This window comes from Anguilla rostrata, chromosome 3, assembly GCF_018555375.3.
Source record: "Anguilla rostrata isolate EN2019 chromosome 3, ASM1855537v3, whole genome shotgun sequence".
Classification (NCBI taxonomy): Eukaryota; Metazoa; Chordata; class Actinopteri; order Anguilliformes; family Anguillidae; genus Anguilla; species Anguilla rostrata.
Window position 1 is genome coordinate 37,888,278 of NC_057935.1, and position 27,162 is coordinate 37,915,439.

Here is a 27,162-nt window from a genome sequence, read left to right on the forward strand (position 1 = left end):
TGTAGATCCCCTATATTGGTTTGTTAATGTGAATGATTCCCTGTGATCTAACCGTCAATTTTGGGTGGAGAATTGTCTATCATCCCAACACTACCCCTCCCATATATGATCATATGTCTGATATATACACTCATGTACATCTTTATGTACAAGTCTTTAGTGGTCTTCTTAATGAGAAGAAGCCTGCTCCACCATCACATAAAAAGGCTGGGAACACTGAGGTATTTTACACATCAGGCCAACCTACCTGTCTGTCTGCCAGCCTGCCAGCCTGCCTGTCTGTCTGTCTGTCTCGAGGCATGCTTCAAAGACCAAACATTCTTTGTTCTTATTTTATTCATTTTTGTTTGCTGTAAGTCCCCCCCCCCCCATAGTTCCCATGGTAACAGAAAAGTATTTTCCCCACTGCTCTCAATTATTGTATTATTATATCATTAAATTATTATCAGTAATATTTATTCAATATATTTTCTAAACTATTAGATAAGAATTTCAACCTTGGTTTTTCACTCATCTATATTAAAAATGGCTGGTCTTTTGACCAGCTATCTACTTTTTACTATCTTGTAATAGCTCCACTGGAAGCAGACTGTTTTGCGCTAGCGTATATAAAAATATTGAAACGGTTTACTATGAATAGACTCAAAACCACCTGGTACAGTATTCGTCCTTGTTGTTATTAAGGGATGGGTTTGGATGCGTTTGTAAGTCCCTCAGGCCTGTACCTGTGTTGAGGTGGGACTGAATCTCCGGTCAGTCTTAATGGCTGTGACCGGCTGGACCTGGATGGCAGACCTCTGGTACTCCGGACTAGCCGTCACCGTGCTGTAGGCGGGGGGGCCCAGGGTAGACTGCCTCTGCAGCAGCTGAAGGATGGTCTGAATGTCTGACGTCATCTGCGACTCTAGTCTGAAAGGGGGGGGGAGGGGGACATTTTTATTGCACATTATTTAACTGAGATGCTCAGTAAGTGCTGAACAAAATGTTTTCCAGATAGAAATGAAAAAACAGCAAAACCCAGTGCCTAAAGGAGTAAAACTGTTAAAGGGTTCCCTACCTCATAGACAGCTGTTCAAGAAAAACTCCCAGAAAAACAATGAAATAGAAATAATGTCACATGCATCCATTATATTACTGCCATTTAGCAGATGCTCTTACCTAGAGCTACTTAGTTTTTTTTCTTCAAATTAGTACAATGATACTCTTATCGTGAATGGCATTTCTTAAAGTGATCATGTGTATGTCTTGTCAGTAATACCCTCTTATCACTGTAGGGGGTGCTCATACTCAAGTAATTTACCAAACAGACTCCAAACCGTGTTTTCAAAATTTAATCACGGCTTCTAATACGATTGGAGAGCTTAACTGTGCAGCTTCAGTCTAATACTTACAAACAATTGTTTGTCTGCTGATATTTCTTGACAAATTTAATAACAGTCTATTTAAAAACAATGCAGCCTGTGTTTTATCTCAGCCTATGTTACAGTTTTATTAAAGCATCTGCATATGTAATACTTTTTCTTGAACATTTAGGAAATTATACATTTGTAGCGCAACTGGGATCACACACAAGATTTCTGCTTGCAGTAATGCAAACTGCAATCTCTTTCAATAATCTGACTAAACCTGTGTTTTTTAAACAATTCTGAGCAATTCTTCCTGTCAGACGCTACAGTAATACGACTTCCTAAGTACCTTCTGGTTTTCTGAAAAGAGCATGGTTTTGAAAACAACCAGTGAGGCTGTTGATGTAGAGATGACTTTTTGGGGATATACATGTATTGCAAGTATTATACTGAATAATTATGGTGGAATGTAAAAAAAATTCAATTAATGTCATGAAAGAAAACAAAGGTACAGTATGTCTGAAGAAACAAAATTACTGTATCAGCATTTGCAGAATGTACTCCATGTTAAGTCTGAATTTGAATGTGCTCCATGCATCTGAAAGATTAGCTGTGAACAAACCAGCAGAGAACCAGCAGAGAACAGCCTGAAAAACAAGGCACCCTGATGCTCTCGCACATCAGGAAACCAAAGAGAAGCAACAAATCAGTAATTTGAGGCCCAGAACAATTGATCTCCCCTGAAGTCAGTCTTAAGAAGGATGACTATAATGACATGGCCTCCCCAGTAGACTCTCAGACTTCAGAAGCCAAGGTGGGATTATAACCTCAGCTCCAGCCGCTAGTGAGGGTTCCTAATCTTCCGCTAATATGCAGACTTTTTTGACCAGGGATTAATTGTCTTTAGGCCTGGTGAGGCTGGTACAGTGCAGTTCAGATCAATTCTGCATTCCATAGTTCTGCCAGGCAAGGGTGAGCCAAGGCTTGATAGTGCCACAGATTCCACAGACCCTGTATTTTAACAGGTTCTAGTTAATGTAAATATAGTATTAAATCATATTTACAAGATGAGCCATGCAGTCATGGCAAATGGTAAATGGACTGAATTTATATATCGCTTTTATCCAAAGCGCTTTACAATTGATGCCTCTCATTCACCCATTCACACACACACTCACATGCCAACGGTGAAAGGCTGCCATGCAAGGTACCAGTCAGCTTCTTGGGAGCAATTAGGGGTTAGGTGTCTTGCTCAGGGACACTTCAACATGCCCAGGGCAGGGGATCGAACCAGCAACCCTCCGACTGCCAGACAACAGCCATCTTACACCTCCTCATGAGAATCAATGTTACAGACACCAGAATATCTCATCCATCTTTGTCTCCCTGGACTTGGTACAACATGATCAGATGGAGGTTTACAGCACTGCTGACATTCCTGTTGCCACTGGGCCTTTAACCTCGCAAACCCTTCTTTGGTGCCTCCTTGTTTGGTTGGGTAGAAATGCAGCGTCTGCGATGGTGTTTGGAGTCTATCCACCTACCCAGTGCCAACTGTATATAAACTTACTGGAAACCAGGGAAGATTATTTACCCCTGGAAAACTTATTTTTTGCCTCATCAGAATAGCCCTCCTTCTCTAAAACTTACTTGAATTAAGCGAATATGTCCCCAAACACCTAGCTTCTGTGAGCACTTTTGACATGCATGGACTTTTTGTTATGGTTTCATAGCTTCTCTTCAAGGAAGAAAGACTCCCAGGAGATGGATCTCATTAGGCATTGCTTTATGGAAGTTTAGGTCCATTTGTCTCCTAACCCAAATGGCCAGGAAAGCAATAATATACATTACTGCGGTCAATGCCTCTAATGAGTCCAAGCTCATATTGATAGCAACACACTGTGCCACAAGCAGATGGTTCCACACAATTTAATTCTTCCTGTCAGGAAAGCATGGGAGGTACCCCACACAGACCCTTGACACACTGTACCACCTGGGCATTCAACACATGGTGAAATCACTGCAGAACACTAGAGCCTACTCCACTACAACACTTTTAGATAGCAGTTTTATTAATGGTGGCATGAAAAGCAAAGGATGGGTGCAACGAATATCAAAGCAGCTCAGCATTTCCGCAGTTCCAGGAGTGTCTCCCGGAGACAGGAAGGAGAGAGTCTAGCCGCCACTGCCGTGATGAGAGTGCCCACCGGGACTCAAGCTATGCTTCATTAGCTTTATGAAAGGGGTTCACCATCTAACAAGGACCTCAGGGGGATCTGGAGTCTCCTCAAGGCCCTCTCTAAGCCTACCTCTCAGCCCCTCAGAGAGCACTGACCTTAAATGGCTGTCTCTTCAGGCAGCCCTTCTGGTAGCAATTGCTTATGTTAAAGGAGCTGCCAACATTCGAAAAAATTCTGGCAAGCGTAAGCATACACCAGAGGTCACATTGACACAGAATTCTGCATTTTTCAAGCAGAAAAAATGAAAAATTAAGAATAAATGTGTGCTAAGTTATGAAAATGTAAGTATATTAATCCTGATATTCAATTAAATTTTTAGTTAAGAAATATCTATTCATTTGGAAAATCCAGCAGAGTTTGTATATTCTACAAAGACTGTAGTCTACAAACACCTGGGAAACAGGTGCACATTTGGCAAGGCGCACATTCATTTAGCTTACAAAATAAACACACATCTCTAATCCACTCACAGAAATGTCAACACTCTTGATTGATAAGCTAATGTAAGGTTTTATGCTTTCTGTTTTCGGCTGTAAATATATAAAGTTTTGACAGCAGTGGTAAAGTGATTTAGTGAACTGATGCAGGCAACCCCTATGCAAGAGTTTTGACAGCAGTGGTAAAGTGATTTAGTGAACTGATGCAGGCAACCCCTATGCAAGAGTTACAGTAGCTTAGCTACATTACAGAATACTTGATGAGCAAACCAGCTTGCAACGTCACTTTCAAAAATGTTGGCTCCCACATTGATGCCATCATGTTAATTTTGGACTACTACTACTACATATTACTAATGTACAAACAACCACCCACAAGTAAACAAACACACATGGCTAAACAAACACACACCAGACATATGCAAATGGTATCCCCGATGTTCAACTGTACCCAATTCAATTTGCCAGCAGCCATACCACCACAGCCAGCAACCATACCACCACACAAGTGTGGGCTTGGTTAGTACTTGGATGGGAGACCACCAGGGAATACTGAGTTGCTGCTGGAAGTGGTGTTGGTGGGCCAGCAGGGGGCAATCTTCTCTCTGGTCAAATAAACCCCAATGCCCCAGTGCAGTAATGGGGACACTGTGCTGTAGGAGATGCCGTCATTTGGATGAGACGTTAAACCAAGGTCCTGACTCACTGTGGTCATTAAAGATCCCATGACACTATTTGCAAAGAGTAGGGGGTTCCCCGGTGTCCTGGCTAAAATCCCCGATCTGGCTCTCGCAAAAACTTTCCACGTAATCATCCCCTGATTTAATTGGCTAAAAAATGTTCTGTCCCTCCAGTGGAGCTGCTCAGTGGCCAACAATAGAGGATTGTGGTTGTACTGGGTAGCTCCCAGGTGTGAATGTGTATGAGTGTGAAGCAGGGCATTCCTGCAAAAGAGCATCCGTGCTCAGCGAACCTATCCTGGGTAAAAAGGTTAAATAAATAAAAAAATTTGTAAAATTTAGAGAGAGACATCACAATTCAGTGGCATTCCGGTTTATGTAGGGATGACATAGCTCAGGTGGTGAGAGCAGTTGTCTGGCAGTCGGAGGGTTGCTGGTTCGATCCCTCGCCCTGGGGTTGTCAAAGTGTCCCTGAGCAAGACACCTAACCCCTAATTGCTCCCAACGAGCTGATTGGTACCTTGCATGGCAGCCTTTCACTGTTGGTGGGTGAGTGTGTGTGTGAATGGGTGAATGAGAGGCATCGATTGTAAAGCACTTTGGATAAAAGCGCTATATAAATGCAGTCCATTTACCATTTATGTGTAAATTCTGCAATTTTTAACCAAGATTCCGTCTGTGATTTCTGCAAAACAGTAATTATGAGACCCTACATAGTCTACTGCAGCCTACCTCATAAACAATTAGCAATTGTCTATAGCCAGCTTCTCAATATTACAGAATATTTTCCAGCGCATGCTTTGGTAGGCTGCAAATAAACCTTCAAAATTCTTATATATTTCTGCACTGAAGTAACTGACATTCTATGTTCTGCACAATTCATAAGCAGCTAGCTCCTTTGTGTGGTTAACATTAGTATAGCCTATTATAAAATATAGCCTAAGATTACAAAAGTTACTTGTTATGTCTCTTTGTTGCTAAAATGCTTCGTGATGAGACCGTTACATACTTTCATTTTTAAAGATAAGACGATTGATGCTGATGTCTCCACTTTCTTTGTTAGCCTTGAGCGATATATGGCTATAAATATTATGATTAATAAGTTGATTGTTAAATTTAACAAAATTATTATCTATAGTTTAATGTGTATTAAAGTAGAGAAATTAGAAAGTATATTATTCTTAAAAACTCCTGTCTTTATGAATGCTAGTAATAATATGCTAATTCCGATATATTGTTGTAAGTTTAGATACACCCACAACATTGAAACAATGTAAGTTTGTAACAAACTTTATTTCTGTTATTTCTGTGCAGTTTTACAATAAATGATTGTTCCAGTAAAGTACCTGACCCTCATTTTACGAACCTGGAACTTTATTGGTGCTGTTCACCATCTGCTAACTCATACAAATGAAACTGTAAGCAGAGCAGAATATTCTATATTATAATCTATATTGATAGCTATATATATCTATATCTATATTGATAATGCCGACAACAATTCTCTATGGCAAAGGAGTGTTTCGCTCAGGCTCAAAGAGGCTGTTTTAGGGGGATAGAATACTTTTATTTGCCTCAAACTATGGGAGGCGATATACAATGAGACTAAAATGTTTATTGGCCATTACATCAGGTCCTTCATGACGTCATGAACCCAATAGCTCAGCGCCTGGTAAATTGAACTCCACCCATTCAATCCACACATAGGAACTGATGGAAATATTTAGACTGAAATAAGTCATTGCAAGGCAATTGATTTCTCTTACTGTTTGCTTATGCTTAATACATACAAAGTAACCCCATACAATGTAGTCTGAAGCCATTCACGGATTTACCTTTACAGTCACTTAAAAAAATGTATTTTACCTGCCAATAGCTTTGGACAACGGCTAACAGTGTCTATTGCATGACAAGAAGCAAAATAGGCCCTAATTTTGTATGCAAGGTTAATCTGTGAAACTGTGAATGAAGGTGTATCCACCACAATTGTGGTAATTTCCTGACTAGATGGTAATGCACCAGGTTTCATTATGTCCAACACGACTGGCTGATATCTTTCACTTTAATTCCTGTGCGTAAAGGTCATAGTGAATTGGTAGTCTTGTCATGTTCGATATCCCTGTCCCGAAATACACATTTATGGCAACTGAAAAAGCCTCCTTAGACAAATTATGTTGTCAAGACAGCCTATAAACTAGAGGAGCAAGATGTGTGTTTACTCAGTATATTCTCATTTTAGCAGTGGTTGAGCCTAAAATAAAATAGAACCTCAGAGACACAGAGCTCAGTGTTACGGACTGATAAACCATAAATACTCAACTCCCTCTATAACATTAGGTCTAACAAAAATTTTTAAAAAGTTGTGAGTTTGGATACATGAGAAGTAGCATAAGAAAACAGTGGAAATTTCTCGTTTACAATTCAACATGCATTTCACATGAAACATGAAATACAACATATTTCAGTTTCAGTATCTACATACTTGGGCTACATGCCTTATAAGATTTACTGTACAGCTTGTTATGTTTTTGTTTTGGAGAACACACAGACCTACAGTTTTTGTGCTACTAGTTGTAGTAGTATTGACTGTCCATTGCAGATCTGCAATTCTGAGCAGCAAGCATAGAGTTTTCCTGCAAAGGATGAGGTGTGTTGCTCCTACTCAGTTTCATGTGTTTATATGCATGCACAAATATTTATTTGTATTTTTCTGCTGTGCACATCTAAGCAGGTCACCGTGTAATTCTTAGATGTAAAAAATGCCCCTCAGCTTACTGTCATATCAAATTAGTTAAGAAATGTGAGAGACTTCTTCAGAACATTCCAGAACACATTAATTGTCTTGCATTTAAATCACTCAGTTAGCACCACTTCCTGTTGTTCCTCATTTTCTGAAACTGCCCGAAAAGCATGGCTCATGGTTTGCAGTTTGCTAGTTAAAATTGCCAAAGAAATGAAACAGAAAACACAGTTTTAGTGCTTTCTTATAAATTAGTGAAGATGATAGTGAAGCATCTGAAAAATAGGAGTTTGAGAATGAGTGGTCCACTCCAGCTCCACAGGAGGGAGAGAACATTTTTTTAGCCAATTAAATCAGAGGATGATTACGTGGCAAGTTTTTGAGAGAGCCGGATCTGGGATTTTAGCCAGGACACCGGGGAACCCCCTACTCTTTGCGAATAGTGTCATGGGATCTTTAATGACCACAGTGAGTCAGGACCTCTGTTTAACGTCTCATCCAAAAGACAGCATCTCCTACAGCACAGTGTCCCCGTCACTGCACTGGGGCATTGGGGTTTATTTGAGCAGAGGGAAGATTGCCCCCTGCTGGCCCACCAACACCACTTCCAGCAGCAACACAGTATTCCCTGGTGGTCTCCCATCCAAGTACTAACCAAGCCCACACTTGCTTAGATTCAGCCAGTCGGCAGGAGCAGAGTGCGTGGTGGTATGGCTAACTGAAACACTCCCTAATATAATAAAAGCCACATTTATTTACCAGTACATACATTTTCTTGTATAGTTGTGCTAACAGGCTACTCATGACACCTTGTGTGGTTAAAAATGCCATTGAGTGGCAAATCATCTTTGTTTCTGCAATCGGCATGATACTGTGGTTTAATAAAATTTGAAGGGCACAAATGTGGAGCTGCATTAGAGCAACTCAACCCTGCAGTCAATTCCTGTTCTCAGGAACAATGCTGTTAGTCCCACACTCACTACCGGCGTACCAGTTCTTAACCACCACAATTGTGATTTTTCATATTAAGTCATTGAATTTGGTGGAAATGTCTGTGGACTTATCCTCAGAATCATTGCTTGTTTGGCCAGAGGAAGGTAAAGACCTGGATTACACCTGGTTTGATTATTGGCCAATTCAAACAATGATGTATGGCTACAAAATGAAAGTAGCCCATTTTAAAATAAAGTCACAGGGATCTAAGTAAAATTTCAATTGAAATGATTTCAATTATTTAAAACCAGACAAATCAGAAAGGAGGGAAAATAATTTGTAACTCTACCTTTGTCACCAGAATAGGGCCCCTTGTGCCAGCAAATATTTCACATAGCAAACATTTTCCAATTTCAACCTTTCGCTAAACTCAAGACAGACAGGAGAGTCACGATTTTGGATAGAACTGCGGGCGAAAGACAGCGCAAGTGTACACGTGTGTCGGGGGAGTAGACCGGCGAAATGTGTCAGAGACCGGAGAAGGGGAAGTGTGCTGAGGCAGGATTCTGCCAGCGCTGTGTCACCTGGTTTCATTTTTTTCTGTTTTTGCTGTGATCATCGCTGCTATAAATACCAGGCAGCATCAGACCCGCTTTGCGAGAGCGGTTTGTTATTATTGCCGCTCTCTGCTTAATCATGTGCTTTGGGGGGATTGATGTTGATGCAGTTAGATATTTACCCAGGAGCGAGGTTTCTGTTGCCGCGGGCTACGTTTGTGACAGCCTGCCGCTGTGTTATGCTTTCATATTTCCCTTCCGGGCCTGTTTCAGACCCAGCCAAACCAGAGCACATCAGCAGTTAATGCGGAGCTGTTTGGACCTCGACGCCGCGTGTTCTGCCTCCGAGCTCTTTAATGGCTGCTTTTATTATCCAGGGAGATGCAGGTGGACATTAATTAAAGGTACACCGTGCACTGACACTAAGTTGTTTTTTGAGAGGTTTTTTTAAACACGGGATCGCTTGCAGAGACATAGTAGACGCAGAGGACTGTGATGACACATCGTTAGATGCTTGCAAAAGACTTTCAAAACAATAAGAGAAGGTACAGTAGGTGGAACGGCCTGTTGCCGTTGTTAACCTTCCTTATATCTTGTCATGAGGAGGGAAGCATAAACTGGACACACATTAATTAGATGGATCTGAGAAATGCTAATGCAACTGGTGAAAAATTCTTATAAAAAAAACTGAGAGTATAAACCTAGGTTATTTGCAACAGGGTGCGGTTATTTGCAACAGGGTACGCAATTCAGGTTAGGCATCTTGCTCAAGGGTACATTGGCAGTGTCCAGGAATTGAACCTATGACCTTTCGGTTACAAGCCCAGTTCCTTACCCACTGTGCTACACTGCCGCCCCAGTCTTGAACGCAACCCACAGAGCGCTCACCTGTTCAGGTGCTCCTGCAGCAGGTCCAAACGGTGCTCCACCTCCCCGTACGTGATCTCGCTCTCCGTCTCGTCCGCGGCTCGCGCGTCCTGCAGCCGTGCCGACTCGTCCGGATCTTCCCTGGGCTTCTCGCAGGACCACTCCTCAACGTGCAGGTCTGCCGGAGGAGGAAACGGGCAAACGAATGCAAACGGCGGGCTTCTACGCGCGGGTCCACCGCCATTAATCACTCGCGAGCGAGCCAACCGAAATAGAGCGCTATTAATCTTCCCCGGGGCGTTTTTTTTTTGCTTCGGCCCCGTCGTTAGTAATTCATTAGCTCTGCGTCGCCTGAGGACTTTGCGGTGAGAGAGGGACGCAGCGGTCCAGCGTGTGACCGGAACGCGCAGGCCCGGTTGGATTATCTCGAGCGGACACCTGCGAAAGCCAGCCCGACGCTGATCGATGCGACCGATTGTGCTCGGCGGGTCCGGATTGGCCGACCGGACGGCTCTTATATACCCGCGCTAAAAAAGCCTGGCTATGAACCGGCATCTCTGACATAAGCAGCGCTATATTCCTTTGTGTCACCCAGAACATCGGTCATTTATGGATTTAAAAAGGGATAAAATGGAAAGAGACAACGTTAATTAGGAACGCTCGGCCTGATGGGCCTCAAGCAGCTCGGCAGTTAAAGCGGTACAGAAAGAGCCAGATGTTAAAACGCTCCTGCTGGGAACGATTCAGCGATAAAATGATTTAGGGCAAGAATCACCCACTGCTGTGTCAATCCAATTTCATAGCCCCCTCATGAACTCATGAACATTTAATTGTGACTGGCACTGTGCAAGTGTGCGCATGTTTGTGCTTGAGTGAGAGCTTTATAATCACCTACTCTATGTAATCTATCTCAACAAAAAGCATTTTCAATGTTAAAAGGAGTAGTTTCACCTTTATCTTAAGTTTCAGCCATATCTTTCAGGAAACTGAACACGCCATTGTTCTCAGAACAATGCTTCCCACATTTTCTTACAGCAACAAAAGATTTTTCAGCTTTCGTTCTACTTGCAAGTTTACTAGCCATGTGTGTGAAGGGCCACTTTCATTTAAACTGTTTGAGGATAAGCTCATATATCTATAGCAGTGGATATCTATTTAATCACCCACATTCATAGAATTGCCACAAAAGATTAAAGGAGCAAAAACTTAAGCATATCTTTTTAATTAAATTTATGTATTTATACAGTGAGCTCCAATATAGTGTTATAGGGAAATATTTTGGTAGCACTTTCTATGAAGCAAAACATAATATAATATAATGCCTTATAGGTGTATTTATAGTGCCTCACTGCTATAAGCACTCATAACAACTCATAGGCAATTATAGGCCTTTATAATGTTATATAAATCATTGCTATCACTAACTGTAAGACCAAAGGGTATAATGTATTACACCCAGCTTGCTTGCAAGCTGTATGGTGCTATGTATGTATATATGTATGTATGTACACACATACTTAGTGACATACAGTTCACTAGCAAGCTGGGGTATAATACGCTACGGGTACTGACTCACTTGTATTCATTGATGATATAACTGCTGATAGCAGCATCAGAATGAATTCTGAAGTGCACAAAAGCATCTTATCTGCTTCATCCTAAATCAAGGGAATGATTCCAAACATACAGCTAAAACCGTGAAGGAGTTTTTCAAAGCCAAAAACTGGGAAATTCTTGACTGGCCAAGCCATTCACCTGATCTGAATCATATTTAGCATGCGTTTTATATGCTGAAGAGGAAATGTAAGGCAACTAGCTGCAAAACAAGCAGGAGCTGAAGATGGCTGCCATACAGACCAGGCAGAGCATCACCTGAGACAATACAGTACAGAGCCAAATAAAAAATAAAAAAGTTTTTGTCCCAAAAATGATAGAGCTTACTGTATATTTGTTTCCAAAAGAGGGTGCGGTGAGCAGTGCTAACACCTCACAGCAAGACGGTATTGAGTTTGAATCCCCGCCAAGGCTCTTTCTGTGTGGAGTTTTCATGCCCCCCCCCAGCTGACCATGACCAGGAGTAAACAGTTTAGAAAACAACTCTTCTCAGGTATGAATCAGCATCAGTGTTATACATTCCGCGCTATTTCAATTATTACAATTCAAGTCGTCCGATGTCTACGGGTGTTTACCCCGTAGCCAGCGATGTCCCCAGCAGAGGCAGCAGGCGCCGTGACGACACAGCACCGTGAAACCGCCGCCATTGATAGCCGCGGCCTCTAATCTCCTTAAAGAAAGCGCTCTGAGGAAGAGCTTCAGACGGCGCGGCGTGACGAGCAGCCGGACGGCTGGGGCGGCGGAATCACGGACCTCCCCCCTTCCCAAGGAGTCACTTCAGGACACGCCGCCTCTCAGCGGCACAGAGGCATTAGCGTCCTCCAGACGAGAGGAGCGGAACGCCGCGTGCGCGCCGGGGACGCATTCGGCGAAGGCGGCGGGGCGGCGGATTTCGCCAAAGCCTTTAAAACGAGGCCGCGGCGCGACTTAAGCTTTCGAAAAGAACCGGCTCTGCAGAGGCTTCCCTCTGCTCCCGTTTTCAGCACCACTACGGCACACCCCTCCCCTCCCCCCTCCCCTCCCCACCTGTGCAGAGTCAGCAGGCGGTGTGCTGCGACAGATGCTTTGTTTTCAGCGGCAGAAGTCGGTTTCTCTTACGTAGCGGTGTGTTGTCACAGTCGGCGCTGTCTCACGGACTCTGCCCTGGCTGCTGTCCTGTCGCCTGCTGGATAATTATGCGGCTGGTCCTGAGCATTTGTAATACTTTAACTAAGTCAGGAATATAATTTTTAATTAATGTTTTTTTTTTTACGGACCACTGCCGAGAGTTTATGGAGGATGAAGTTTAATATCTGCTTAAGCGGATGTGTCAGCAGTCCACACCCCATAATGATGTAATCCTCCTGTGATGCTGAGAAGGGGGGGGGGGGGCTGCTTCTCCTCTTTGGTCGTCTCCTCTCACAGCCTGTGCATCCTTCAGAACCAGGGACAGCAGCAGCCTCAAATACAGGCAGGCTCTAATCAGGCTGTGATGGGACAAAAGGCCTTTTCACCATTGTTATGAAAACAAACTCTTGATGAACATGCTTCAAAAACTTCTTAAGGTTCCGCATCAGCATCCAGGTGCGACATCACGTTAAAACGCCAGACAAAAGGCACAGAACAGAAGTGGTATCACTGGAGAAACCACAGATTGATTTTACCCCAGGCCGGCCAATAGAGAATGGGCTTCCCCTCTGTAGCTGGGTTTCCCCAGAGATTTTTTTTTTTTTGCCTCACATGCTTGCTATTTGGGGGTTCAGACCTGTTTATTTGCTCTTTTTCTGCTTCTCTGTAACGCATCTTTGTGACAGTTTTCTGTAAACAGTGCTGTACAAATAAAATGATGATCTGTAACTGATGACAGTAATAATACACATTTTATTTTGTTCTTTAGCCAAATCATGTTCAGAGAATATAGGAAATTTAGAAATAAAAAATGGGTACATTTTTATTTCTAAAAAGTTTCAAAACAATTCACACCACCACCACCACCGACAGTTAGACAAAAATTATGTCCAACAAGGATAATAGTCTACCGGTTATCTTGAAAAATGCTGCAGAATAATAAAAATAGCCTCCTACTTTTATTGTGTTTTTCTGCCATCACTATATTTACGACAGCAACCATATAGGCTGCTTCTTGCTTCCGCAAGAGGGTCTTTTAATGGTATCTGAATCTGAGGCAAATAAATCATTTTAATTAGAAGTTTATGTGGATAGGTAAGTGTTTGTGTTACAAAGAGCCCCAAGGCTTTCAGGAGCAGTGACGTGGGAAGTCTGAGTGCTAAAAGCCTTACCTTTATAAGACACACTCTGGGCCAGGCTGTCTCTCACAGGGATGGTTTTGTTGTCATGGAGACCGAGTCCCAGGGCGTGATCCCGCACCGAAGGGTATCCCATGATCCCCGAGCACAGGGGCATCTCCTCTTCCGCCGAGTCTTTCTTGTCCTCCGATGCACTCTTGGAAGACAAGTGCAGCTGCTTCTCCTTCTCATCATCATTCTCCGCCTCTTTGTTCTTTCCCCCTGTGAAACAGCGATGGGAGAGAACAGGGTCGGTGAAACGCTCGCTGGAGCACAGGCTTCTGCAGGGTATGACATTCAGTGCAAAATATCAATAAGGAGTAAATTGCACTCCAGGGAATCGCTCTGCTCCTCTCCTTCGAACTTCAGAAAACAACTGAAAAATGACCAGGACGGCCGTCGCCCGTGTGCGTCTACAATGCAGTTGGAAAGAAAAGTCTGAATGAAGCACTTCAGCATTAAAAAGTTTACATCATTAATAGTTGTGTGATTGCCCACACTGCTCCCTCCAGCACATACAGAAGTATCATTTCTGTGGGTAGCTGGATATCTATTATGTTTCAGAAGTATTCATTGCGAAGGTGAAGACTTCACAGCCATTGCCAGACTGCAATTTAGATTTTCTTTTGAAGATGCTCAATTGAATTGAATTTAAAAGAACGTACACAGTTTAGTTTTGCTTCTCCCTCAATGTCCTCATAACAGGTCTATATTGTATTGATATAAATCAGTCAATACAGAGGTGCCCCTCATCTCATGTAAAGTCTGGCTCACCTGAGATTTGTGAGATCCACTGTGTTATAGTGGCAAGAGGACACTGACCATTGAACATATTAACCACTGGATTTGTGTGGAATTCAGTCAATGAATATGGCTTCACGGTAAAAAGAAAATAGAATGAAGTGTAACCAACCTGCAGAGGATTTTCTTTGAAAGGAAATTTTCCTTCTACATTTAACGTCTTCCTCATCTGAATCGCTTGCTTGTGAATAGCTAGTCTGTACAAATACAAATATATAGGTTACAAAATGCATTTACTATATTGGGTAATAACAGTGCAGTATTGGGGAGAGGCCTGGAACTTGATGAAAAATGGCTCTTTACGAACATACTTTTGCGTTATTGTCTCTCAGATTGAACGTGAGCTCCAGGTTGGTCAGGAAGTGGTCGGCGAACTCTGGATACATGTCCAGCACTTCCAGGAGATCCTCCCTCTGGATTGTGTGCAGGTCGCAGTAGCTCAAAGCTCTAACGTCTGCATTGGACTTCCCAGGCTTAGCGTAGAGATGGATCATCTCCCCAAAGATATCATTTTTTCCTGGAAAAGAGAGCAGAGTTCAGGCAAGGTAACCACAGTGTGCAGTATGCAACCTGATACAATTCTGTCTGCAGGCATTACTAGCAATAGTCTTCTCCTTGTAAGCACAATCAGACTATCAGCATGAGTGTGGTTCTCTCCGTAAGCAATATCAGTAGCAGTATGGTTCTCTCTGTAACGATTATCACTAGTAGTGTGGTTCTCTATGCAAGCATTATCAGCAGCAGTGTGGTTCTCTCTGTAAGCAATATCAGAGCCAGTGTGGTTCTCTCTGTAAGAATTATCAGCACCAGCAAGGTATGGCCTCTCTGAGTATTATTAGCACTGGTGTGGTTGTGTTCTGTCTGTGAGCATTGACAGAACTACTGTGGTTCTGTTTTCTGTGAGTGAGTATCAGCACTGCAATGGCCACCTTTTAAGAATTATCAGAAATATTCAGTATATATAAAATTCCCTATTGCATTATTTAAATAGAAACATTTTCAGAAATCGGAAGCACTTTGGCTCTAGCCTGTTATTAGGCTGTATTTTCGTATCTTTAACACAGATGATTCAATAGGGCAAATGCATACATTGGATACATTTGATTAGAAAACTGACTACTTGAAGAGATACAGTTGCAACTTCCTAAAGTAGGGCCACTTCCTATGGAGTCTTATACTAGTAGTCTTAAAGGGCATCTTATACCTCTGGAGACTGGTTTCTGCTGGTTCCAGGTCTGGGTAAATGCCCAGTCATGGTTGGCTTGTTGATCTGAATATTGTGTATAAGCCCAGGCAGCAGCACGAGTATGATGTGATCTACACAGAGTGGTTGACCACAGGGCTTCACACCGGGCATATAGGCCCACCGCTGCACGGGAGAGAGCACAGGGGCATGTAAACGCGTGCAGGCCTTGGGTCAGCTTGGCGTGTGTGTAACGGACAAGAGCCCAGGGCTACCGCTAGTACAGCGGACAGGAAGTCTAACTCTGAGGGACTCAGTGCACAGCGGACAGGAAGTCTAACTCTGAGGGACTCTGTGTCCTCTTCCTGGCCCCTACTCTTTTACGGGCAGTTTTATTTTTTCAAAAATGCCGCACAAGCAGTTCTCAGAGGTTCGCATATGAGCCAGGTGCCTTCCGGCTGCAATTTGCAGTTACGCGGAGCGCTGGTGCGATCAGTTTTATAGCCGTTTTTCTAATTTGTGCTTAGCGGGCCTCCTTTTAGAAAAAAAATAAATGATTGTGTAAATTTATGAATGCCAAAAAAAAAAAAAAGATCAGCAGTCTGTGTAACTCGCCCTGAGAAGAATAATTCCTTTGCGTCACTGTGCAGTGTCGTGCTTGCGATTTACAGGTTCTGCCTGACCCCATTACATCAGTGGCCTCGCCAAAGAGTATTCATTCTGTGAGAAATGGGCCGTTTAAATAAGGCTTAGCCTGCTACACCTGCCTGCCTCTCTGTGTGACACAGACGGGGGAGATATCCCCTAATTGCATCCTGGGGTTGTCAATGACACCGCAGATCAGCAGCTGCAGCTGCCGCCGTCCTCTCCTGCACCTCTTCACAGAGAGCTGACAATTAAACCAAAATAATAAAAGATCCAAAATCTCTCCCCCCCTCCTCATCTCTCCCGCTCTCCACTCTTGCCTTCTGCTAAAAAAAGACCTACTGCAGAGCTATGCAGTGGCAGTTGTTACGCAGTGTTCTCTCAAGACGCCAGGTTTTCCCGTGATTCGCCGCCTTTTGGAAACGGCATGCCTCCCCGTCAGTCCCACAGAAAAGTGCCAATACTTTAAAAACAGCAGGGCCTGAGGATTCTCTCTCTGGCCCTCAACCGCGGAAGTCGGAGCAAACCCTGCCATACAACAGAAATGTGAGCTGTTTAACGAGCAACGCGCAAGCCTCGTCTGGCGCTAAAAGAACCACAGCCGCTTCCCAAAATTCTGTTGACTAAAACAGCGTGTTAAATGTGGCGGGTGCGTGCACACAAGCAGCAGGAGGGGAACTGGGAGATGTGGCTGCATACCAGCTTGCTCTCTTTGCTGCTCCCCCCCCCCCACCCCTCACAACGACAGGATGTGGTTAGCCGTTTGCATGCAAGTAAACCGGCATTCACCTTGAGAGATCTCTGTTTATGTACCCCCCCTCCCCCACCCTGAAACCTGTTATGCTACATCATGGCTTTTCACTGGGGACCACATACCTTTTTCCCTTACTTAATCTCCTGCTCCTCCCACATTAGCACAGTGTACCTGTCACATACGGGGCTCTCCACAGACCCCAGAGGAATAGGTTCAGTTAACTCCGGCTAATAACCGTGTGCACAGACTGTGACAATTTATAATTCCCGACATTCGTGGTTTTAATGACACGTTGAATTAAGAATGCACAATCAAATGAGAGGCAGATTGAAATATTCATGATCCAGCTGTGTGCTTTTGGAAACGGTATCATACGAGGTACAATATTTACACAACATTAGCATCATTTCAGACGGAATCTTTCCATCTGCACTTAAACAGGGTGTTTATATAACAAAATTAGCTGGCAGCGTTTCTCTGTCTGTCATCCAAGCAGAATAAAAGAACCACAGAGCCAGGATTAGGAGCATGAAATGAGATGCATTTGAAATATGAAGTATGGAAGATCCTTCATTGTACTGGAACACGGAGTTAAAGATAGCGGTGAGATAAAGGAAACAACCGCATTGCTGAATTGTCTGAAGTAGGAGATGAACCACAGCTATCTCCAGCCAGGACCACCAAAAGCGTGAGAAAAGGACTTGTGTCGCTTACCCAAAATGGCTACCACTATGTCGTCCTTCAGAATCTCGATGGAGCCACGGGACAGGAAGTAGAGAGCCGTGAGGACGTCGCCGCCGTGCACCAGCGTGTCGCCGGGAGGGGCGTGGGTGGTCTTGAACCTCATGGCCAGGGCGCGCAGGCAGCCCTTGGTGGCTCCGTGGAAGGCCTTGCACTGCTGCAGCAGGGTCTTGTTGAGGTGCAGGCAGATGTCGGCCTGCAGGCATTCTGGGAAGCCCTTTAAGACCTGCAAAGCACAAGGTCAGAGCACAGGCGGCAGCCAGCAGAGACGTGAGATTCATATGCGACAACGCTCGACACGTGCAGTCAGGGTGATGGGCTTTTCTGGAGATTTGAAAACCTTGCGCAAGCAGTTCAAAAACACTGAACACATTTGCCATGTCAGTTTTTTTCCTTTACAAAAATTTCTAATTTGTGCAGAAAATAACTGCATTGCATCCAGTAGGGATCCATCACATGATCATCTATATGAGAGGTGGGCAACGAGGGCCATATCTGTTTCTGGTTTTCATGCCAACTTCTGGTGTTAATTGTTTTATTAGCCCTGACATTTACGCCATCTGACATTTAGCTACATTTCTTGATAGGTGCACGAATGACAGTCAAGAACTGTTCTTGTGTCCCTACATGAAATGTTTTGATGTGATTTAATCTAAAAGGGAACCAGTGCTGGTGTACACAGTCAATTAGCTCACTTAGCCAAGGTAATTAGCGGAAACAAAAACCTGCACATACACCGGCCCTCCAGAACCGCAAATTGCCCACCCTCTCTCTATACATCATTGTAAAATTGATGTATGCAAATGGTACCATTAAGCACACAACCTGATTGTGAATTACAAATAGCTTGTATCTGCATGTGAATTTGCCTAGTATATTCCTATTTGGAATTACTAATTTTACCTTTCTCTCTAACCACTGTTCATTAAATGTACATTGATTACAGAAGAGTATCTCTCAATGACAACAACTGTTTTACTGTGGATACCAGATGCAATGTTGGGAGGAAATAATACAGGGGTCACCAGAGGAACCTCGACTGAAATAAGCCTACTGTGAATTGCGGCGAAAATATCCTGCTGATGCACTAATAGCCATTGTTGGCTCATGAGGCAACGCTGGATCAAGCTGTACTATTATGACCTCAACATCTTTATAGCCAAAAGGGAGCCTGTATTTTTGGAAGTAATATTTGACTAGCTGACTTGGTATTCACAGTTTAAAATAACAATTCAAATTTCAATCCAAATATATTGTATATTTGGATGGATTTCAAGAGTGAGGCTGTTTTAGAATTACTGTTAATTGCTGATTTACCCACTCATTTGCACTTGATAAAACCCACATAAACACCTACAGATGCTTAAACACAGAATGTGCATTTGTCATCCCTAGCCATTCCTAATCATAGTTTCAGCAATTAAATATGTTTTTGAAATCAGCAACAATCATTGTTCGGGAAGTGAAATGTGTGAGCTCTTATTAGGGGATGTAAATAATAAATAAGTCTTCATTTTGTTATGTTGAACAGTTTGAATTTTGAAAGTTTGAATTTTGCATAAAATGTGAGTACCTAGTCTGAAACTTAATAAACAAACCAATTTTAGTTTATTAAAAGGTTTTTGTATTATCGTAACTTTGTATTGCTGTAAAGAATATTGCCTTTACTCTTTACTACAATTTTATGCATGATTCCATCTTAATTTATTAGTTATGAGTAAACAGATTTAATGTCGCATGGAGCTTTTTTTTCTTCATGAGTAATAATTCTAAATTATGAGAATATATAATTTAGATCATAAAAAAACTTACCTCTGTGAGGATCAAATCTGGAATAAACTAACACATTTCACATTTCTATATGTGAGACATTTCTTTCACTGAGCACATAAAAACAAATAGAACCTGTGACCAAGTGGCACATTTTGTGTTGTAGTTTTAACAATGATAAGATTCAATAAAGGGTTTTAGAATGCGCTGGTGTTTGTAATGGAAACTTCTTTTCTTGAGATTAAGCTATGGCAAAAAGATTTGAAAAGGAAATGTCTGGTGGCATTTGACAAGTGCATTTTTCAAGTGCATATTGCAAGTATCTCTTAGAAGCCCACACATCCGTAACCTCTACACATTTAAAACCTTGGCATTGTTCAGATGGGCGGCCAAATTAGCACAGCTAATTCAGTCCCTGAAGCAGAATCTAAAATAATGGCAGCAGGTTTGACTGCACAGACCTCATGCAAAAGCAACCATGGTCAGCCACACGCAAGCCAATCTGTGACATATGCACATGCAGGGTTCAACGTTAAAGCTTTCTCACACTTGCCCAGCTGGGCAAATTCATAAGAAATCTACTTGCCCCAGACAATTTTCTATAAAATGATACTTGCCTACATTTGACACAATAACTGGAAAAGTGGTATTTTTTTATTTTATGTCATGTTCTGTAACTTTAAATTTATAACAGAGACAATATACATTGATCAACCTTTCAATTTTCACAATCATGTAAATGTGCCAGAGTAAACTATTGAGCTAATTTTCATACTAAGTCCCTGTGAAGGCTTAAAAAGAAACTACTAGCTAATGGAACTGTGTATGAGCTAGCTAGCTAGATTAACAATGTTATTTTGTAACCAAGTGGCATTACCTCGTGAAAAGCAAATTTCTCTGCTAAATCCATTTAACTTTATCTCATCTTTAAAAAGTGATGTGATGCCATATGTAATGATATGGATTCTGTCAAGAGCCTGTTGTACTAACATTCTGATTCTATGATTAGTCCTTGGTCTCAGTGAAGCAATGTCAGCCTGCCTCAGCATCAGCCTGCCTCAGCATTTTCTTTTAATATACAAATCAGCTTCTGAGCTAGCCTAGTGTTACTAAAAGGAGATTTGAACTTAATTGTTTATCGAGCAAGTGACCAATCAGTTTTACGATGCCATATTTTTCTTTCCCCAGGCAAGTGTTGCTGTTGAACCTGGCATGGCGTTCAACTAAAAATACTTATTAAATGCTGGCATGCAAGTGTGGATATGTGAGAGAGCGTGAATCTTTATTATTCTAGCCAATATAACTCCCTGAATGAATAAGTACCAGTACTGGAAACAAGTCATAAGCAGGACTTTGTGAATTAGAAAAAGAAAGTGTTCAGCTTAAAACGAATGTATGAATATTTTGAATCATTTTATTTCAGCCTGAAATGAGACTGGGGTAATCCATTCTGCTCTTATCCATTCAGCTACAGGATGAGTCAGCAGTGCAAGTTATTGTGGAAACAATTTTTGAAAGATGAAGGCAGATGCTTTGAGAGCAAAAAATTTCCCTAAGGAAAGCTTTGTTATTTTGTTACGAAGGTGGCAGTAAGTTTTATTTGAAAAATAATACCTCCTGCTCTTACCAGAGTGGCGAAGTCATTCCATTTGTAATGAAGCAAACATGGAAAAGACAAGTGTTTTTAAGTACATTGAACACAAGCACACTTTTAATGATCATATTATGTAGTGTATTTAATCTAATGGGTATAAAATTATTTATCTTTAATTCATTGTTATATTATTTACAGCCAAATAGCCTACATGAGAATAATTGCTTGCTATACAGTAGTTACATTTATTAGTGAAATGAACTGATGAGAATTGATTAAGACACACTTAATAATTACAGGAAATGACATAACAGAATGAGAAATAAGGATACCAGGCTCAGTCACTGTACATTGTACAGGTCTTCCACTGTGGAGGGATGGGTTGTTGTTAAGATGAGGGGTGGCTCATGGCTGTAAGACATGTACCATGTTCATGTCGATGCCATTGGTGTAGGTCCACGCGTGCTGGAAGTACTCCTCCAGTCTCTGCCGCAGCGGGTTGGGGATCTGGTGGAAGCGTATGAACTCCTTCACGCGTAGCATCTGCAGGTGGTATCTGGCCGTGCCCGAGTAGAGCCGCTGGATGATGGCCGACACGTTGCCGAAAATACTGGCGTACATGAGGGCTGTGAAGAAAGAAGCACAGAGCCAAGATTACAGTCGTCAATACCTGCATGTGCAGCTTGACTTATTCCACACAACCATCCCTTGCTGTAAGTGATGGGCAGAGTCATGGGTTGATCTTCAGGAGCTGATGCACTGTGGCTGGTTGATGCATCTGATTGTGACTGTAGACTGGAGAACATCTGACTGCAAATTACATTCTGACGGAAGGAAGGCCAGAAAGCCAAGACTCACAGCCAATCAGCATGACGCATATGGAGAAGATCTTCTCCGAGTTGGTGTTGGGAGAGACGTTTCCGAAACCGACACTGGTGAGGCTGCTGAAGGTGAAGTAAAGTGCGGTGACGTACTTGTCCTTGATGGAGGGGCCGGAGTTTGGGTCGCTGTAGTTGTACCTCTTGCCGATAGACACACCCAGGTTATCGAGCCAGCCGATCTTGTGCTCGAGGTACGGCTTCTCCACGTTCCCAATGGCGTACCATATGCAGGCCAGCCAATGGGCGATCAGTGCAAAAATGCACATCAGCAGCATCAATACGGCTGCTCCATACTCAGAGTAGCGGTCCAGTTTCCGGGCAACTCGGACTAATCGCAGGAGTCGTGCTGTTTTCAACAGGCCAATTAGAGTGGTCGTCTGAGGAAACAGAAATGTGCACTTCTTATTAGCAGTGGGTTTTATTCAGTCAATTATAATTATTTATGGCAAAGTTTTTCATTGCTAAATGTGAATGGTCATAGAGTACAGTGCAGTGTCTCAGAATGCAGAAATAATGCACAAGGCATAGGCAGAGAACTCTACAGCCTTTAAAAAACCTGTAGTATGGAGGAGTGAGATGCACCCATTTCAAGCTAATTTGTCAGGAATGTATCTCTTGGTAGAATACCCCATGTTCTACAGTGGATTTTATAAACAGAGGTTGCAGTGTTGTACCTATATTAAAGCTTAAAAATACAATATGCATCAAACTTATTTTGGCTCCCATAGTTGCGTATTTTATAATTGTAAATTTTAATTTACAATTACTCATATTATTTGAATCTAGATAAAACACCCACACACACATACACAAAAAGTCAAGGGTTTGTCAACATGAAACACCACATGGAAAACAACTTCAACTTTGATGTAACAAAATCACAGCTACAAACCAAGCCAGAGGTGACTGTGCCAAGGGAATACACTCAAAATGACAAAGGCAGCTATCTGGGCGAGTCACATTACGTTGAATGCCAAATAGCAATATGTATCAGCTACAAAAGAGGTTTGACAATTCCTTTTGGCCAGAGGAGGATGGGCTCCTCCTACTGAACCCGTGTTCAGCAGTTGTCTACGATCATGAAAATGCACTTTTTGTACGTCGCTTTGGATAAAAGCGTCTGCCAAATGAATGTAATGTAATGTAATGTACTGAGGCTGGGTCTTCAGATGGTTTCTTCCTACATGTCATTCAGAGAGTTTTCCATTGGCACAGTCATGTCTGGCTTGGTTTGTGGGTGGATTTAGGCCGTAGAATACTGTGAAGCATATTTGTGGCAAATGCATTGTAAAATACACTTCTTAAATAAAACTTGATTATGTGACAATCAGCACTTGTAAAGAGCTACAAAATGGCTAAATAGATGATGCACAAACAGAAGGTTCATCTGTCAGAAAAACAGCAAAATTGCTCAAAACGGCAATGAGAACAGTGTTGAATTATGACAACATAGGCCAAACACAAACAACCTCCATTGGAAAAGTGTCACAAGTCAAAGCTCTCAGACACTTAACAGGATACTTGCTGAACACACTGAAAGCAGAGCCTCAATAATTACTACAGAACTGAATCTGTGGCCCAGTCTGAACATAAACTATGCATCATGAGCTTCACAAAGCTGATATACTGTATAGGGCAGGGCTTCCATTCAGAAACCACTTATATCCAAGGCAAACACACAAAAATGCATAACCTGAATAGGGGAACTGGAAAGAATACTACTGAAAGTATGAGAGAAAAACAACAATGAAGTCAACATTGTAGTGTTGTCCTATGTATTGTATTGGTCTTGTTATCTTAACACGGACTTTCACTTTCACATTGATGAAGAATGTACTTTTCCATTCCTCTCGGGCTGTGTTGACCATCAGCCACAGTTTCTCAGCCTAACTTGATCTTCTGAAGTAAGATCTTATGGTTTTTAAGTCAGTTATTAGTCTGTTTCTGGAGATCTTGTGTTGTTCAACTGCTGAACTGGGCGTTTATTATTATGTGCCTTTTATATTCAAGTAAACATAATTTTATCTGTGTAGCGCTTTTTACAGGGACACTGACACAATGAAAACAAACAGTGTTTTATTCTCCCAAAACCCTGAATGATGTCCTTAACTTCCTAAAGTCTGAATTTAAATTTTGAAATGACAGAAGATTTTGAACATTTTCCATTTTATCTCCACATTTGCCTGCTCAAGGATACCATACTGTTCAGGGAGTGAAAACCTACAGGACAGTAGGAAGAGGGTTGGTTTCCACTGGGCTACAGGCAGTTTCAATACCAGTAGCCTAGTTTTAGAATGTGTAGCCAAAAAATATCAGGTGAGAATTATGCAATAGGTATCAGTTTCCAAAAGCAGCCTGCCCCCACAAACACTGATGTGAGGTTAAAAAAAATCATTCTGTGGAAGCCTTTGAATCTCATAATACTCATTAAATTGTCTCACTCTGTGCTCATTTTAGGTAGATTTTGCCTCTGCCAGCAGAAAATAATACCACAATGTAAAGCAAGTTAAATTATCAAAGGTGGAAAGATATTGTGGAATGTTATTGACTCATTTTATGACAAGTAAGCTACCTATCACATTAACTTATTGAATATGGCTAGATTTAGTTTCTGACAGCTGATTAATACAAAGGGTAGATAAAATCAGGTTCAGGTTTGATTGTGAGAAAAATTGTTTTGCGTTTATTTGTGAAGTTGGTCTTACTGGTCTATTGGAGTGGATATCTAATATTTTCCTGCTGGATTCGTGGCATGTTTAGCTTGGGTTAGCAAAGATATTTGGTTAATGTTTAAAGTTTAAAGACAGCCAACTAGCTAGCTACTTGGTAAGCAAAGGTTTATTTATTTATTTTTTTAAGATGGTTCTCTCGTTAGTGAATCTGCTGTTAGTAGCAGAAGTGATTCTCTTGCATGTCACTATTCATTCAGTTGTTTCAACAGTGCTCACTTGTGCAAATGTTTTTGTGCTCAAATAATGCTTTCTGTGATCCATGTTGTTATGGCAAAGCATCTAACTATGAAAAATGACTTTGTTCCAAAGGAAAAATAACAGTTATTATTTTTTGCTCTTATTTGCCAAGCTGGCACCTATGGCTGTGTATACTGCTTCTGCAGTTGAGTCATGTTCTCGATCTACTAAATTAAGAAACATTTTTTTTTAAAGTCTCCATTGAGTTTTATTATATTTGCACAAGAGTGATCAGATGTGTGCACCATGCCCATTTTAGTGCCATTAGCTTCTTGCAGAGAAATCAACCAGTTTTGGAAAAAGCAAAATGCATTCAGATATGGTGTTCAGAATGTGTTCTTTCATCTGACTGGATTATAATTCATTTGAGATACCACCCCTGGCAGCAGAGTTTAGTTCCAAATATTATAGCAACTTCAACTCTAGCTCTTGTGCACTGATATTTTTGTGTTTATACATTTTTCCATGTGTGCTCTCTCCTTTTTCGCTTTTTTGCAGACAGTACATCTGATTCTGAATACCTATAGGTTGTGATATTGCAGTGCCTCCCTCTGTTGCATGGTTGTGGACGTGGTAACATTAGCCTCACCACACGCTTTTAATGTTGACAGAAGATTATGCCCTTCGGCTTTGGTTGAATTTTCCCTTTTGGGCTGGTTTCCCCCTCAATATGCCCATGGTTCCTGGGTTGCTTAAAAATTACAAATTGGCATGGCATGATCTGCTTGCTTCTTTTTAGACTTTGCCTATAGCTTTGTATCTTATAAGTGAACATGTAGTTCAATTATGATTCTGGAACCTTCCAATTATGACCTTAGAGGTCAGTGGGTGTATTAGTTAGATCTTAAAACCTGATGTGAATGAGTGAAATACAATGCGATATATGCTCAATAAAGCATAATTTATTTCTTAGTATAATGCATATTTATGGCTTCAAAATACAACCATTGTATGAAAAAGGGGAGGAAACATATACTAAATGCAGGGAAGTATATGTCTGTATTTTTATCAGACTCTGTTTAAAACCTTCACGTCAGCCTCTGCAGTATATGCTTTGTACAGTAGAGCTGAACCACCTCTTCGACATACTATAAATTAGGTTGTCTCCTGAAACAACTATCTGCCCTAGGCTTACATTCACATCGCATTCACATTAACCTATAGCTGGCTGGCAGCATCTGTGTGTGAAGACCAAGTCGTTTGACATTGCACAGCTAGGCACTCAGATAATCATCTCATCTCTCTATCACAATAGTTTCTCAGATCTCAAAATAATAAAATAGTGGGGAATTAGACACTGCTGCAGACTATGAACAGCTAGAGCATATCGGTCTTAAGTGGGTTGTTCAAAACATTCCTAAATTAAATTTAGATTTGTCAGAACTGACCATCATACAATTCTTTCTTCTAATTCCAATTAGAAATGAGTCTGTCAGTGTGATGCGCTGCTTTGGAGAAGTAATATGTATGACATCTCTGTTTTCATATTTTAGAGTGTTTTTAGTACAGGCAACAAAAACCTTCTAACCACATTATGTGGGCTGACATAGTTACAAAGCATGCACAAATGTGTAGGTATTTATTCTGGGTTCTGTGACTGGCTTGTGGATGTGCTGTTTATTGCACCCACGGGATAACCAAGTTTAAAATGTCCCCTTAGTTGATAAAGAATATATTCTGAGCCAAGGCAATGGAAGACCTTTGACACAATGCTCCTACCTTGACTATAAAATACCATTCTCCTGTTGTCTGGAACCCCGACTGTGCTTTGAAATGTCAGAGATATGAATGCATTACCACCTGCTGTCTGTGATAATGAGTTCCACTACCTTGCAACAGTTGATCAGTAAAGGAAACAGATACAGATTGTCATCAATTACATATAGCAGCGAAAAACATAAAGCTTTTTACAGAGCTTTGAGAAGAGGGCTGCATGTTACACCGCTAGCATTAAAAAAAATATATATATATATTTCAAAGGAGATATAGGGAAAATAGCTTTATTCGTGTTCATTAAAAAAGATTTGGTAGAGAAGACACACATATTGAATTATCTGTGCAATTTTCTGAAGCACTGAGAATTTATCTTGGTTAAATGCGGTTTTGAGAAACAATACAAATGGCA

At 41.7% G+C, this 27,162-nt stretch overlaps 1 protein-coding gene across 1 annotated transcript in view; it reads right to left on the bottom strand.

Annotated features, from left to right (window-relative positions):
* The window catches only part of LOC135250769 (potassium voltage-gated channel subfamily H member 7-like), a 97,790-nt gene that overhangs the window by 9,076 nt on the left and 61,552 nt on the right, over positions 1–27,162 (bottom strand). The window contains exons 8-15 of the mRNA XM_064327414.1: positions 22,046–22,445; positions 21,614–21,813; positions 17,797–18,040; positions 14,812–15,017; positions 14,613–14,697; positions 13,694–13,921; positions 9,822–9,978; positions 726–909 (exon numbers count right to left, since the gene is read on the bottom strand). Coding sequence (XP_064183484.1) covers positions 726–909; positions 9,822–9,978; positions 13,694–13,921; positions 14,613–14,697; positions 14,812–15,017; positions 17,797–18,040; positions 21,614–21,813; positions 22,046–22,445 — 1,704 coding nt within the window. The remainder of the gene's footprint in view (positions 1–725; positions 910–9,821; positions 9,979–13,693; positions 13,922–14,612; positions 14,698–14,811; positions 15,018–17,796; positions 18,041–21,613; positions 21,814–22,045; positions 22,446–27,162) is intronic.